The sequence below is a fragment of the Elaeis guineensis genome, chromosome 9, assembly GCF_000442705.2.
Source record: "Elaeis guineensis isolate ETL-2024a chromosome 9, EG11, whole genome shotgun sequence".
In the NCBI taxonomy this organism is placed as follows: domain Eukaryota; kingdom Viridiplantae; phylum Streptophyta; class Magnoliopsida; order Arecales; family Arecaceae; genus Elaeis; species Elaeis guineensis.
The window spans coordinates 4,918,286-4,935,516 of record NC_026001.2 but is presented as its reverse complement, the minus strand read 5'-3'; the positions used below and the strand labels follow the sequence as shown (position 1 = coordinate 4,935,516).

Below are 17,231 nucleotides of genomic sequence, written 5' to 3'. Positions count from 1 at the left end.
ATACAATCTGCTTAATGATTTAGTTTTGTGGTTGATGTTAAATAGTTAAAGTGTAAATTATCAATGCTTGAGTTCATCTATTTGGGAATTACTTGACTCATGACATGATGGCCCAATCAACATTCTGTTAAGATAATCACATAAAACCAACTGGAATTCCAACACTATGAGGCACAAATCCATTCTTACAATACCAGAACTGGATTCAGTAGTATCAGAATGATTCAAATCAGATTTCTGATGGATATAGGATTTTGATAGTGTAACTGGACATCACTCTTGTGGCTACCATACCTCAAAGTGGAACCAGATCCTTACAAAGGAAAAAAATCACAAAACCCAAAAGATAATTATATTCACAATCAAATAGAAGTGAATGGATGAACACATGAATCTAAACATATCTCTCAGAAGCTAACGTATCTTGGACTAAAAATTCCGACAAAAGAACTAAGAAAATGCACTGATCCAAGCATTGTTTACTAGTCATTAATGGATTCGTGATGGTAGAAGCTATCCAAGTCTGGACCAGCGTTAGGGAGTAAGGTTTTGGAAAAAAGCCGGTGCTAATGGGAGAGGGTGGAGTCTCATCGATTGGACTTCCAGGGTTTTGAAGGAGAAGTCCAAAGAGCTAAAATCGAACCGGCGAAGGTCGGATCATCGGAGAGCCACTGGAGTGACCTATCGGAGTGCTGGATGGTCGCCGGAAGGGAAGCGAGTAGAGCTCGGGAGGCGACAACAGTATTTTTAAGCCGCATCAAATCTCCATTTTTTTTTCTTTTCCTCAACGGAAGGAAGAAGAGGAGGAAACGAAGAAATTTTATGCAAGATTAAAATCTAATAAGTCCTTATCAGTTTGAAAACTACTCGTCTTGCCACGTTATCTGTCCCACAAATGGACACAATTAATTAGCATATTCCTCCTATTTAAATTTTGAGAGTAAAGAGCTTTTAGATAATGCTATCTTGGTGCAAATAGTGCCAAAATATGCAAAAATCAATTAATATTTATCAGCTATCAAAAAAAAATATTTATCAGCTTATAATTTAATTAATGTAGAAAATTAATATTTAATTAATTACTAAATATTTATCACCTGAATAATTTAACTGAATATCAATTAATATTTACCAACTAAATATTTTTTTTATAAAAAATATATAAAATTAATTAAAATTTATCAGCTTAAAATTTAGAACGCATGTATGCCCATCGAGTACAATAGATATATCATTTATGGAGTGTATCTGCCACAGGATGCAATACACAATGGATAATACAAGATGGATAGTTTACTAGTGAGATAGCATTTAAATCTCAATTAATATAATTTCTCACTTTTGGTGATGTGGAGAGCAGGAGACTTCATACTCGCACATGCATAAACTTGTTCATTTTTTTTTTAGGATAGAGATACTATATATTTCTTGCATAAATACATACATAAAAGCAAGTATTGAGGACAAAACTTCTATCAATTAAGAAGAAATTAAAGCTATATTATTTATCTCACCGTAATTATGCTCCATCTCCAAAAAGCCCAGCAAGACTACCATCCACCAGCAGTTGAGCACCGTCATTGTTGGATTGGATACCATATTTGATAGTCAATTGACCACTGTTAATCCCCCTCGACTACAATGTAGAATGCTTTCGTGATCTTAATGTCATCATTTAATCCTTCTCATGCACCACATAACTCAGCCATTGGAGTCATGTATCCTTGTTCAATGGAATCCAAAAACTTACAAAAACATTAGTTGCCTGCCAATCCATCAAAACCAACTGAAGATTTTATGACATCAAACCTGAAATTTCTGACAAGGCCATGTAAATTAATATATGAAGATGCATCAAGCTGAATTGATATCAAATATTATAAATTTCTCCTAGCATCAAATCTATTCATCTATCTTCTAATTTTAAAATTCTTAGTTTCTGCCCAGTCTCATATATATTCGGGGCAAAAACAAACCATAGACATTCTCCTCCCTATCCTATGGCATTGATGCATTTGTCTCGGTCTCTTCTTCCCTGCCATTTAGCATGCAAACATTTTGAGGCCCGCGTGTGAGAGTTTCTTCTTCTTTGTTGTTTGGTTCAGAAATATTTTTAGCCCCCAAGGTTTCAGCCACAACGGTTGCTTCCTTTTTCTTGCCCCACAGCACCAAGTCCAGTTATAATCAAAACTGCACCCAATACACCGAAGGAGAAAAAAATGAGCTAGAATATGTATCTAAACTAAATGTGATTTTATATATAAATTAAAATTGGAGCCTACCTTCCCAAGTGCAACCTCTCACCAAGCAGAGGTGAACTTAATAAGACAACAACCACAAGCTGCAAAGGATTGAAAACTGAGGCGTACAATGGACCTTTTTTCTCTATGCACCACATCGTCACTATTTTGATCAACCCAGATGCAACAATTCCCTACACCACCACATCAACAAAATTGAGATTTTATCCAAAGTGTTTGACATGAATAATTCTCCTTCTTCTTTTTTTTTTTTTTTTTTGACAAACAAAGGAGACTTCTGTGCGTACACATAGCAGTCATGGATTCTCAAATCATTTATAATAAAATGATTGATAGTATTTTTATTTTTGTTCTTAATAAAATGGGTTAATGTGATACAACTTTTTTGAACAAATCAAGTATATTTATATAATTAAACTGCCAGGAAATGAAATGAAAGGACAGCTCTTACACTGTAGGCAATGGTGAGAAGCCTAACATTAAAACCTAATCTCCATTGATTCATTTCTCTGTTTGTGCAGAGGGCTATGAAAATAGCTTGGATTGCTCCCATCAGACTCATCAGCGCGGAGCTTGAATAGTGACAAGTATATGTTCTGCATATCTTTGCCTACAGATTAATTCCATCAACAAGTATTGCAAGTAAGGATAATAGATAAAGTCAATATAGTCCCCAACACCAAAGGGTCATTTTGTCTGAAGATCACCTGAATTATTAACCAGAGTGAATAAGAGAAAGTAGAAGCAATCACCAAAACTGCACCCATGATTCGTTTAGCTGGCTCGTGAGGCATAGCTTGGTGATGATCACCCTTTGGATGGAACTTAAGGAGGTCTTTCTTTGTGGACCAAGGATTGATGTCCGGACCTTTGTATAAGGTAAGAAATGTTGCCCCACCTAGTCCCACAAGTGTCCCCAACACCTTTGCTTGTCCCGAAGCTGTTCGAATCCCTAAAATTTTCAACCTAAGAAAAAAAGTAAAATAAAAGATAAATATATACAAAAATGGTCAAAAAACCAAAATTTAATGTAAAAAAATAAAACAAAATATATAGAAAATTTTTTTCTCTTCGTTTGACTACTTTTTAATAATTAAAGGCCTAGTAATATTGTGTTTTGCTTTGTGATCTTATGCATATTTCACGTTGTTTAATACAAAACTATGAACTAATTTAGCTAAAGACATGGTCAAATATGTGAATGAAATGGATCATGTAGGATTTCTTAGAGTTTATCTAATATGCGACCAATAAATTCTTAGAAACGTTAAATTTTGGTAATCTAAAACAAATCTTAATCATGCAGTATTTCAAGAAATTTTGACTTTTCGATTATTGCGTGGAATAAACCTGAAAGCGACAGCCAAGATAAATGTGGATGCAGGCATGAGGTTGCTCAACGCATTGGCCAAAGTTGCCGAAGTTAGCTTTAAGCTCGTGAGGTAGAGACTTTGCGCGAGGCCCCCCCTGTAAAAAGAAAAAGAAAAAAAGAAAAAAAAAAGAAATACTGGTTGGTCAAATGGGAAAGCACAGTAACTTTTTGGGTTGGTTTTGTAATTTTTTAGATAATAATATTTCAAAAGTGTTAATAAAAAGAATGGCATAGCTGTGTTTTTTGTTTTTTCAGTTGTGGGGTGGGGACTTATAAATTCTCCTTAATTATATGCTTTATTTAAATAAGTCCAGACGTATTACTATTGCCTGGATGCATGGGTAGAAACTCTTAATATATACCATCTTCTCCACCCGTATTACTTGTCTTCATTTTTTTTACGTAATTCAGTGGTCATTAATCGCCAAATCATTCACTGCACTTTATGCAAAGTTTTGTATCTCCCCACTTTATGCAAATTCCCATGAATGCATGTGACAAAGATTACAGTTTTCTTTCCTGAGAATTAAAGGAGTTAGAGAGAACCTTTTAATTTTTATGTAGAAGATTTAGAGAGATCTAACATAAATTCCACAAAGATTATAAACTTAAACTTTCAGGTGGGCATTCTGGCCCTCCGTCACGATAAATAAAAGAACCATGATATAGATTCTCTACGTGATTTCATCTTCTTGATAAAATAAAGAACCATGATATGGAGTCTGCTTCTGGTTAATTTCATCTACCTGATGAAATCTGAATGGAGGGGAGAGTCGGTACTTAGGACAACTGATGTCCTCAAAAACAAAAGAAAAGTTTGCTTGAGACCTTTCGAGTTGTGTGACACTTGTAGTGCGAGAGACTTAGGATTGCTTACCCAAATAACCCACAGAGGAAGGACTGTAACAATATCATCCACGTTAACTTTGGCCTGCTCTTCCTGCCATCCCAATATATCAAACCCAACAAAGACAAAAAAATAAAAAATAAAAAAACAAGATTAACCCCAGATCTCTCAAGGTTGCAACAAATGGAAAAAAAAAAAAAAAGAGAGAAAGACTAGAAGGTGTTACCTCTCTAAGAAGAAGGCGAGAGGACCGATGAAAGCGACGGCGAAGATATGGCGGTAGAAGACGAGGACCCTGACGTCCATGCCGTCGTTCAAGGCCAGTTTGTATAAGATGTTCAACACGGCGTACCCCACCTGAACCAACACCATCAACGCCGCTGGCTTCGTCCGTTCCACCACATCCCGGAAACTTTTGCCTCCCATTCTCCCAAACTATACCAACAACCCAACCAACATTCCTTTATATATATATATATACACACACATACACACACACATATATATGTATAGAAATGCAAGAAAGAGTAATAGAGTAACTAAGTAATTAAGCAAGAAGATATCGTCCTCCTTCTCACCTGCTCTTCTAATCCTTGTGAGTTGGGCCCTATTTAGAGGGGAGAGGGAGGGAGGAAAGGGAAGAGAGATCAGAGAGAGACCGAGTCGCTGGCTCGGTGGAGTGGGGGATAAGGGGTTTGTAATGGCAACGGTGGAGTGTGCAACAAACTGGAGTGTGGTGACGGCAGCTGAAACCCGTCTCCCAGGTGGCATCTGTTGCGTTCCCAAGTAGTCGTAATGCCGCGTGGTGTCTGGGCCTCACGATCGGCTGTCAGAGACCGGGTTCCGGTTGTATCTTTCGCGCGAAAGAATGATTGATATCCTGTCGCGGCATCAACCATTGGATTGCGCCTCGCACGACTCTCAAAGCACCCCTAGTCTCTCCTTCCACTGTTGCACGCCCGGCAAAGCAGCTAATTGCACCGTCCGGCGGTTGATATTGCAAAAAAAAACTAATCATTCTTTTGTCCGAAAGATACAATTTGAACATGTTAGGGCCAGAACTTGTCTTCATTTTGGATAAGAGTGGATTTAAACCAAGATACTGAGAAGGTGCTTGATTCACGATCGAAATAAGAATCGAAATAGTTTGAAATCGAAATCGAAATCAGAATGATCAAATCTTTCAAAATATTTGGATCACGATCGAAATTGAAATTGGAATAAAAATTTGAATTCATAAAAGAGAGTAGGATACTTTCAATGAGAAACTTTAAATCATTACAATTCGAGTGAATGCGATCCACACTAGTGGTCGGAGGAGCGATTGATATCGATGGCTAAATGCGAAGCTCTATTCTTCTATAATTTTAATAAAGACAAATATAAGGTTGCAAAATTATAAAGCCAAAGAAGCTTTTGCTTTTACACTTCAAAAAAACAAAAAAAAGGGTCTTTTATATAGTTCAATTCCATAATATTTTTTCATAAAAAATATATCAAAAAATAATATCCATGATAATATATTGTTAGCCAATATTGCAAAAGCCTTTCACATTATGTTATTCTAATATAGGGGCGCCATCCTATTGGAGGGGTGCAAGACTAGAAGGCTTCCTACTTCCATAAAAATAAAAATGGCTGTATTTTTTATCATCTCAACCATGATATGAACTTACCTTCAATATCCAGTACTCATGAGTAGCTAATATATTTTTTTTTCTTCAATTTTTTAAAATTTTTGTATCTTAAGATGGTGCAAATGTCCTGAGATAGCGGTTAATATAATATCAATATAGTGGCCGACGTCTGTCGATATTTCTTGCTTTCAATCTTAAATATTATGTAGTTACCAATTTTAAAAATAATATCTTAACCGAGGAATGTGCATATTGGGGCAAGCCCTAATTCCAAATATCATTTATCTCAATATTGAGCATCCAAGAAGATTGGTAAGATCTGAGGCTTTAAAACTTTGATAAAGATATATCGCTCCACTTTTACCTCCAAAATTGCATATCAACATGGTGGGGTGACATGTCAGTGCTTTTATGATGTCAGAGGACGGAGTGGATGAAAATGATACAAGCTTCAAAGGTTAGACAGCTGAAAAGGCTAACACTTGAATTTTTCCCCTTAATATTTTTCTGTCAACAAATAGTAAAAGAACTATGGTTGATGCCTTACCCATTATCTTGTGAAATCTTTTCAATTTAGTAAGAGAATATCCAAATTATTGGTGGCTTGAGGTTGGAGGATTGAAGAGATGAAGAGACGTTATTTCTTGGATTTTCTCCTTGATGAGATGATTTCCACTTGAGTAGAGAGTCCCATGCAAATGAAACATAGATTGCTAGATCATGGAGAATGATTATCCAGGAAAGAGTGTGATGGTTGAAGTGGTTCTCAATAGCTATGTTAAAAATTTAAATTTAATGGCTCTAGTTGTGATCAACCTACATATGCCTTAAGAATGCATGGTCAGAATAAGTAAAAAATAATTAATTAGTACATTGGGAGCAATAAATATCCAAGAACATGCAAAATACACTATAAGAAATTTAATTTTTTGCCACGAAATTTTTTCGTCGCTAAAATCATATTTTCATCGCTAAAAGTATTTGCGACGAAATATATCGTCGTTAAAAATTTGTAGAGAAAGCCTCGTAGTAAAAGATCTTAGCGACGAAACGATTTTATTTCGTCGCAAAAAATAGTAAACCTAGACGACGAAGTATGCGATGTATTAGCGACGAAAATATTTTGTCGCAAGAGCTTAAATTGTCGTTGCTAAAATTACAACGAAAAATAATTTCATCGCTAAATATAGTGATTAAAAAAAAATTCTCTTAGTTTTTGCGATGAAACTTTCCTTCCGTCGTAATTTTTTGCGACGAAAATGAAATTCGTCGTAAAACTTCGTGATGAAATTCATCGCAAAAAAAATTTATCGCAAAAATTTTATCGCGTTAATTGCGACGAAATAAAATGTTCGTTGCTATAATTGCGACGAAATATAAATTTTATCGCGATAATGGCGACGAAATAAAAATTTCATCGTGATAATGACGACGAAATAAAAATTTTGTCGTGATAATGACGACGAAATAAAAATTTCATCGTGACAAAATTAAAATTTTTAGCGACGAAAGTATTTTTTCGTTGCAAAATTACCAACGAAATAAAAAATTTCATCGTGATGTATAATAAAAATTTTATTTTTTGGGTTCACAAATTTTTTTTGCGATGAAATAAAAATTTGTGACGAAATTAATATTTCGTCGCTAAATTAAATTTTGGATAAAAAATTTAATTTTTATTTTTTTTATCAAAAAAATCTGCTCAAATATAAATTCTCTGATCAAACATATTTTACATAAATAATATATTAACACAATAAAAATATTCTAATTCAAAATAAGATGAGCTACTAAATTACTTGAGCTAGTAAATGATGAAAAGTAAGATGAATAAACTATTTGATCATTTTTGCAACAACATATATATATATTCAGCATTATGAATTGGATAGCTATCCTTACAATATAAAAAAATAATTCTTTCATTATATTACCAATCAATTTTGAACTATTACATATATCATAAGTACTATATTCATGCAGCAACTACGTATAAATGCACAAAACAACTAATTAAAAATAAAAATAGATATATAACTTGCAATTAAATTCTGCATTACCTCATATTGATTACCACTTTAGGAGATTCAGTCAATGATACACAATGAGATACAAACATCTCAATTATTGTAGCTTTTAACTTCAAATATATTTACATATTCTTAACCGCTACCATTACCGTAGGCCTACGACGGTGATTTTTTAGCTACGATAGTGGTTATATCAACTGCTACCATAACTAACCTACAACAGCTGTAATTTTTTAGCAACTACAGTGGTTTCCAAACCACTATCGTAGCCTTAAGCTACGGTAGTGGGCCAGTCAGGGGTCGGGTGGTGGGCGGTCAATGATCGATCAATGATGAACGATCAAAGAACAATATTATGCGGCCAACATCTCTTGTGTGATTCGAACCTAAGCCCTTTCTCAGGTTAGGTGCTTGACTTCACCAAAGAGCTACTACCCCTCCCATTCTGCTATTATCTTTTTTATATATATTTATACTGTTCCCACTTTCCTTCTAAAAGCCATAACTTTTGATCTAGAGGTCGGATTTAGATGATTTTTTTTTAATTTCATATAACTTTTTGATCTACGTGACTGCGATAATGATTTTACAAAAAAGATATTATTTTATCTCTCAAATTGGAGTTTTAAAAAAATTTAGTTGATACTTACAAATAATTTTGGATGATTATATAAACCTGTAACAGTAAAATCGAATTTCAAATATATCTTCACCATTTATTATCTAAATAATTATCGTTAGAGTATCTTTACAAAATACCACCTCCATCCGATAGCCCTATCTTTGTCGATCATTAAAATTTGATTTCGACGGTTACGAACAACTGCACAATAATCTGATAGATAAAGATCACTGATGGATCCAAAAATTTACAACGATGATCTCGATGATATTTGTAGCACACTATCAAAATTTTACTTCAATAAGACATCATTATCATGGTCAATTTAGTATGGACCGGTCTTCATGGCAATGTCTCAGCCACTGGCTCTCATTTTCACCATCATTTTCTCCTTATTTCTTCCCGATGAAGTGATCATATTGGGAAGGTGAAACAAAACACAAGCATAACTTGAGGTACACAAATTTCATTAGCTTGTATGAAAGAGCTCACATGGTTGTTTTCAACAATGTGTTTGCAGTGTCTTAGGAGGAATTTTGATGGTTGGAGGCCTTTACAGCGTTCTATGGGGAAAGAGCTGAGAGATGCAACCAACTGAAGACTTGCCATCACCAGTCCGTCCACTTCTTTTATATGGCTCTGATTAAATGTAAATTTTGAAGCTTTTTTTTTAAAAAAATAAATGAAAGCTTAGATTTTGTACTGAATATAAAATTGTAACCTAAGCTATATCATCAAAATAGTCTTAGCCTACAATTTGAAAGTGGAGCAACGGAGTGTCTGAAAATCTTTGCAATCCTTGGTAGTTACTAATTGCTAGTTGTGTCCTTGTTTGTGTGGACGGCGTGAATACCATAGACCATTAGCAATACATTCTGCTTAATGATTTAGTTTTGTGGTTGATGTTAAATAGTTAAAGTGTAAATTATCAATGCTTGAGTTCATCTATTTGGGCATTACTTGACTCATGACATGATGGCCCAATCAACATTCTGTTAAGATAATCACATAAAACCAACTGGAATTCCAACACTATGAGGCACAAATCCATTCTTACAATACCAGAACTGGATTCAGTAGTACCAGAATGATTCAAATCAGATTTTTGATGGATATAGGATTTTGATAGCGTAACTAGACATCACTCTTGTGGCTACCATACCTCAAAGTGGAACCAGATCCTTACAAAGGAAAAAAATCACAAAACCCAAAAGGTAATTATATTCACAATCAAATAGAAGGGAATGGATGAACACATGAATCTAAACATATCTCTCAGAAGCTAACATATCTTGGACTAAAAATTCCGGCAAAAGAACTAAGAAAACGCACTGATCCAAGCATTGTTTACTAGTCATTAATGGATTCGTGATGGTAGAAGCTATCCAAGTCTGGACCAGCATTAGGGAGTGAGGTTTTGAAAAAAAGCCGGTGCTAATGGGAGAGGGTGGAGTCTCATCGATTGGACTTCCAGGGTTTTGAAGGAGAAGTCCAAAGAGCTAAAATCGAACTGACGAAGGTCGGATCATCGGAGAGCCGCTGGAGTGACCTATCAGAGTGCTGGATGGTCACCGGAAGGGAAGCGAGTAGAGCTCGGGAGGCGACAACAGTATTTTTAAGCCGCATCAAATCTCCATTTTTTTTTCTTTTCCTCAACGGAAGGAAGAAGAGGAGGAAACGAAGAAATTTTATGCAAGATTAAAATCTAATAAGTCCTTATCAGTTTGAAAACTACTCGTCTTGCCACGTTATCTGTCCCACAAATGGACACAATTTATTAGCATATTCCTCCTATTTAAATTTTGAGAGTAAAGAGCTTTTAGATAATGCTATCTTTGTGCAAATAGTGCCAAAATATGTAAAAATCAATTAATATTTATCAGCTATCAAAAAAAAATATTTATCAGCTTATAATTTAATTAATGTAGAAAATTAATATTTAATTAATTGAACTGAATATTTATCACCTGAATAATTTAACTGAATATCAATTAATATTTACCAACTAAATATTTTTTTTATAAAAAATATATAAAATTAATTAAAATTTATCAGCTTAAAATTTAGAACGCATGTATGCCCATCGAGTACAATAGATATATCATTTATGGAGTGTATCTGCCACGGGATGCAATACACAATGGATAATACAAGATGGATAGTTTACTAGTGAGATAGCATTTAAATCTCAATTAATATAATTTCTCACTTTTGGTGATGTGGAGAGCGGGAGACTTCATACTCGCACATGCATAAACTTGTTCACTTTTTTTTTAGGATAGAGATACTATATATTTCTTGCAAAAATACATACATAAAAGCAAGTATTGAGGACAAAACTTCTATCAATTAAGAAGAAATTAAAGCTATATTATTTATCTCACCGTAATTATGCTCCATCTCCAAAAAGCCCAGCAAGACTACCATCCACCAGCAGTTGAGCATCGTCATTATTGGATTGGATACCATATTTGATAGTCAATTGACCACTGTTAATCCTCCTCGACTACAATGTAGAATGCTTTCGTGATCTTAATGTCATCATTTAATCCTTCTCATGCACCACATAACTCAGCCATTGGAGTCATGTATCCTTGTTCAATGGAATCCAAAAACTTACAAAAACATTAGGTGCCTGCCAATCCATCAAAACCAACTGAAGATTTTATGACATCAAACCTGAAATTTCTGACAAGGCCATGTAAATTAATATATGAAGATGCATCCAGCTGAATTGATATCAAATATTATAAATTTCTCCTAGCATCAAACCTATTCATCTATTATCTAATTTTAAAATTCTTAGTTTCTGCCCAGTCTCATATATATTCGGGGCAAAAACAAACCATAGACATTCTCCTCCCTATCCTATGGCATTGATGCATTTGTCTCGGTCTCTTCTTCCCTGCTATTTAGCATGCAAACATTTTGAGGCCCGCGTGTGAGAGTTTCTTCTTCTTTGTTGTTTGGTTCAGAAATATTTTTAGCCCCCAAGGTTTCAGCCACAACGGTTGCTTCCTTTTTCTTGCCCCACAGCACCAAATAAAGTCCAGTTATAATCAAAACTGCACCCAATACACTGAAGGAGAAAAAAATGAGCTAGAATATGTATCTAAACTAAATGTGATTTTATGTATAAATTAAAATTGGAGCCTACCTTCCCAAGTGCAACCTCTCACCAAGCAGAGGTGAACTTAATAAGACAACAACCACAAGCTGCAAAGGATTGAAAACTGAGACGTACAATGGACCTTTTTTCTCTATGCACCACATCGTCACTATTATGATCAACCCAGATGCAACAATTCCCTCCACCACCACATCAACAAAATTGAGATTTTATCCAAAGTGTTTGACATGAATAATTCTCCTTCTTCTTCTTTTTTTTTTTTTTGACAAACAAAGGAGACTTCTGTGCGTACACATAGCAGTCATGGATTCTCAAATCATTTATAATAAAATGATTAATAGTATTTTTATTTTTGTTCTTAATAAAATGGGTTAATGTGATACAACTTTTTTGAACAAATCAAGTATATTTATATAATTAAACTGCCAGGAAATGAAATGAAAGGACAGCTCTTACACTGTAGGCAATGGTGAGAAGCCTAACATTAAAACCTAATCTCCATTGATTCATTTCTCTGTTTGTGCAGAGGGCTATGAAAATAGCTTGGATTGCTCCCATCAGACTCATCAGCGCTGAGCTTGAATAGTGACAAGTATATGTTCTGCATATCTTTGCCTACAGATTAATTCCATCAACAAGTATTGCAAGTAAGGATAATAGATCAAGTCAATATAGTCCCCAACACCAAAGGGTCATTTTGTCTGAAGATCACCTGAATTATTAACCAGAGTGAATAAGAGAAAGTAGAAGCAATCGCCAAAACTGCACCCATGATTCGTTTAGCTGGCTCGTGAGGCATAGCTTGGTGATGGTCACCCTTTGGATAGAACTTAAGGAGGTCTTTCTTTGTGGACCAAGGATTGATGTCCGGACCTTTGTATAAGGTAAGAAATGTTGCCCCATCTAGTCCCACAAGTGTCCCCAACACCTTCGCTTGTCCCGAAGCTGTTCGAATCCCTAAAATTTCCAACTTAAGAAAAAAATAAAATAAAAGATAAATATATACAAAAATGGTCAAAAAACCAAAATTTAATGTAAAAAAATAAAACAAAATATATAGAAAATTTTTTTCTCTTCGTTTGACTACTTTTTAATAATTAAAGGCCTGGTAATATTGTTTTCTGCTTTGTGATCTTATGCATATTTTACGTTGTTTAATACAAAACTATGAACTAATTTAGCTAAAGACATGGTCAAATGTGTGAATGAAATGGATCATGTAGGATTTCTTAGAGTTTATCTAATATGCGACCAATAAATTCTTTGAAACGTTAAATTTTGGTAATCTAAAACAAATCTTAATCATGCAGTATTTCAAAAAATTTTGACTTTTCGATTATTGCGTGGGATAAACCTGAAAGCGACAGCCAAGATAAATGTGGATGCAGGCATGAGGTTGCTCAACGCATTGGCCAAGGTTGCCGAAGTTAGCTTTAAGCTCGTGATGGAGCATCTAATGCACAAGGTAGCGGAGCTGGCCTCATACTCATGAATTTCGAAGGGATAGTCATCGAGTACGCCATTCGGTTCAACTTTAAAGCCTCAAATAATCCAGCCAAATATGAAGCACTTTTGACTAGCCTGAAGATAGCCAAAGAGCTTAAGATTTATAGTTTGAAGATCTTCACCAACTCACAACTGATCACTGGATAGGTCAAGGGCGAATTTGAGGCCCACGACCTCATTATAATGAAGTACCTTCAGAAGGTGAAAGATTTTACGACAAGCTTGAAATGTTTCAAAATCTTTTACATTTCCAGAATCGAAAATACTCGGACCGACGTACTTTCAAGACTGGCTATTATCGCTTTCAACTCGCTGGGTCGGACATTTGTTGAATACCTCGAACAGTCGAGTATTGATAAAGTCGAAGAAGTATTGCAGCTTACTATCAAACCAAGCTGGATGGATTCGATCGTTCAATATCTGATTGATGGGATCCTTCATGCAGACTCTTCAGAGGCTAAACAACTCCGATGGATGGCCTCTCAATATGTAATAATGAATGATCATCTTTATAAAAGATCTTTCTCTCTCTCCCCTTGCTGAAGTGTTTAGGACCTACGGATGCCAACTATGCACTTAGAGAAGTGCACGAAAGGATATGTATGCGGAAATCACTTGGGGGCAAGTCTCTAGATTATAAAGTTCTGCGACAAAGATATTACTGGCCCACCATGAAAAAAGATACAGCTGAACTCGTCCGAAGGTGTGAATCATGTCAAAAATATGTAAATATACAACATCAACCGATTAGTCAGTTGATATCGATTGTAACACCATGGCCCTTCATACAATGGGGGATTAACATACTTGGCCCTTTCGCCCGGCATCCGGATAGAGAAAATTCATAGTGATCACCATCGACTACTTTATCAAATGGATAGAAGCCAAGTCTCTGGCGTAAATCACTAAAAGCAAGATGGAAGACTTCATTCAGAAATTCATCATTTACAGATTCGGTTTACCACATACCATCATTATCGACAATGGTCGACAATTTGACAACCAAAATTTCAGAGAGTTTTGTGCGAAGTTTCATATTACACATAAACTCACGTCGGTCAGTCATCCACAGTCAAATGGCGAGGTGGAAGTAACCAACCGGACAATCCTACATGGGCTAAAAATCTGACTGAATGAAGCTAAAGGTCTCTAGGTAGAAGAATTATATCCGATCTTATGGACGTATCGAATGACTCTCCGCATACCATTTGAAAAATCCCCATTCAACTTAGCTTATGGGACAGAAGCAATGATACTGCTTAAGATCGGATTGCTGTCAACAAGAGTGGAGCAATATAGTGAGCCGAGCAACTCTGAAGTTGGAGAGCCAATTTAGATCTCATTCCAGAACTCTGATAGCAAGCTCAAGTTTGGATGGCTGCATATCGACAAAAGATAGCTCGGTATTACAACGCAAGAGTCAAGCCGAAGGTCTTTCGACCAGCAGATTTGATCTTAAGAAAAGCAGAAGTCTCAAAACCCCTGGATCGAGAAAAATTATCTCCGAACTGGAAAAAATCTTATAAAATATCAAAAATTCTTAGACCGAATGCATATCGATTAGAAACTCTCGAAGGGTCGACGATTCTTCAAAAATTGAATGTCGATAATCTGAAGATGTATTATCAATAAAGGTGTCAATATGTACATTATTTAAAATACAATCAGAATTTCAGAATCATAAATCTTTGACAAGTTTTATCAATTGCTGGCTATATGTCGGCTTCCATTGCCAAAGCCGAGCTATCTACTGTACTTTAATACGGAGTTTATCTTAGTCTCCACTATAAAAATCAAAGAATCAACTACTTCGATGACGACCATATTTCGATTTTCATGCAAAAACCAATATACCGACTGCAATCTCAACCGACAACAACTACACTGGCTTTCACCGCAAAAGCCATAATACCGATTATATCTCGATTTACAATGTCGACTTTCTACTGTAAAAGCTGACCACAGTCGAAAGACTAATATGCTGACTTAGTCCTAACTAAGTGGAATGAAATGCCAAAATGATCAAGGTCGGATTAAAACTATACCGACAAGGCTACGGTCAGTCGAGGGATATTTGACTTACCATGATTATCAGATAATTCGACGAACAAATCTGACCAAATGTCGGACATGGGATATTCGACTTATAATCGTTATCCTAATTTCTATCAAGTACGTCAAAATGACTACACGACTAACGGATATTCTACAAATCCTACCGAATGATCGGATCACCGATTAATGTTCGGTGACTACTTTACATTGCAGACATTGTAGACAATATTCCAGACGAACAAAGTTCAAACTTAGAAGAAAAATACTTTCATTGCCAAAATAAGAAGTTACAAAATTGGACCGAAGTTCGATTACAGGTATCTGATTACAAAAAAAAAATAAAATACACCGACTAAGTTTCATCATCGTTCCTTTGCTCGGGTGTAGCATCCTCGACTTGAATGATTTCAGGCTCAGTCAGTGCTTCTTCTTGAATCGGAGCAGCTTCTTCTTCAGTAACTCCGTCTTTCGATCTTGGAGGGACGATGCTGCTCAAGTCGAGGTTCGGATATAGTTTTCCGACCACATCACGGTGGTCTTCATACCCGACATAGTACGAAGTGAAGCCATTTTCAAGGATCTCTTCCCTGTATTCTTCCGAACCTCGAAAATCCTCGACTATCTAACCCAGTGTTTCTCTTGCCAACTCTGCTTCTGCTTTAGCCAAATCAGCATCGGCTCGAGCAGAAGATAATTTTTCTTCGGCCAGTGCCAACCTTTTCAGGATGGCCCGATGACGTCCATGTTCGGCTTCAAGTTCTTCGATGCATCCATCTCGCTCTCATCGAAGTCGGTGGATAGAATGTTTCTTGCTCTTGACTTGTGCCTCAAAAGCCGAAATAGCCCTACGAACCGACGTAAGTTCGGCCCCCGAGGATGCTAAGTCATCAGTTAGTCGGGAAACCTCCTCCTGAAGTTTGGCTTCCCGCTCCCTACCGACTTGAGTTGTTCAAGTGCAGCCACTTTCTCAACATCGGCGGCTGCCGCCTTATTCTTCTACGCACTACGGATGTCGATGAATTTTGTGTAGCCGACCTCCAGATCAGACATGTGGTGGATCAATTACAGACAGAGGATAAGTTGGGTTATAAAAAAAGAAAAAAGAAAAAAGAAAGCTTATCAAAGAGACTTATCTCGATGATGGTCGGGTAAAAGGATGAAAATATTTCAACCATCGATCGTTTCCTCCGACGCTCTCGATCGGTCAGAAGGAGAGTCATCTGGCACAGTCGCTTGGCCAATACAGAATTAGCCAGGGCCGATTCATCGACGGGCACTTGGAGGTCGAAATGCACCGCATGGCCCTCCGATACTGCATCATCCACCGATGCCACCGGAGCTTTCCCCCGGTCTGTTGTCGGCAACCCCACATTTGAAAGCAAGGGAAAGCTTGAGTTTGACTGCACCCCAATTGAAGGAACAACTGGCGTAGCCGCAGATTGTTTGGGCTCTCTAGCCTCGATCCGAACCTCAGGTGGCAGAATTACCGATGTTGTTTCGGTACTTTCCCTCACCGCCCTTTCCTTAGACGACACAGCAGGGAGCACTATTGGAGCTGACAGTGCCAAGACTGGTTTAGGAACCGATGTCGATAGGGCATCAGGTTCCACGGTCGACGTTGAAATGCCGACTAGAGCCGTGCTTGATGCCTCTTCGGTGGTCGCAAAAGCTCGGCCTCAGATGCTGTCCTCTTCTTGGCAGCATGCAGACGAATGTCGGTATTCGACACTCGCATCTTCTGCTGCATGGCTGCAATTACAACAGAGATATG

General features: G+C 36.5%; 1 protein-coding gene and 1 pseudogene across 1 annotated transcript; both read right to left on the bottom strand.

Annotated features, from left to right (window-relative positions):
- Window positions 1-1,646: 1,646 nt before the first annotated feature.
- On the bottom strand, window positions 1,647-5,218 carry LOC140851663 (WAT1-related protein At1g68170-like; annotated as a pseudogene).
- Window positions 5,219-11,532: 6,314 nt separating this feature from the next.
- On the bottom strand, window positions 11,533-13,422 carry LOC140851653 (WAT1-related protein At1g68170-like). Its single transcript, XM_073243619.1, has 6 exons — window positions 13,418-13,422; window positions 13,229-13,352; window positions 12,612-12,869; window positions 12,356-12,514; window positions 11,927-12,078; window positions 11,533-11,848 (listed from the first exon to the last, which is right to left on the bottom strand). The coding sequence occupies exons 1-6, from the start codon at window positions 13,420-13,422 to the stop codon at window positions 11,638-11,640; spliced, it is 909 nt and encodes a 302-aa protein (XP_073099720.1). The 3' UTR covers window positions 11,533-11,637.
- Between the last annotated feature and the right edge of the window lie 3,809 nt (window positions 13,423-17,231).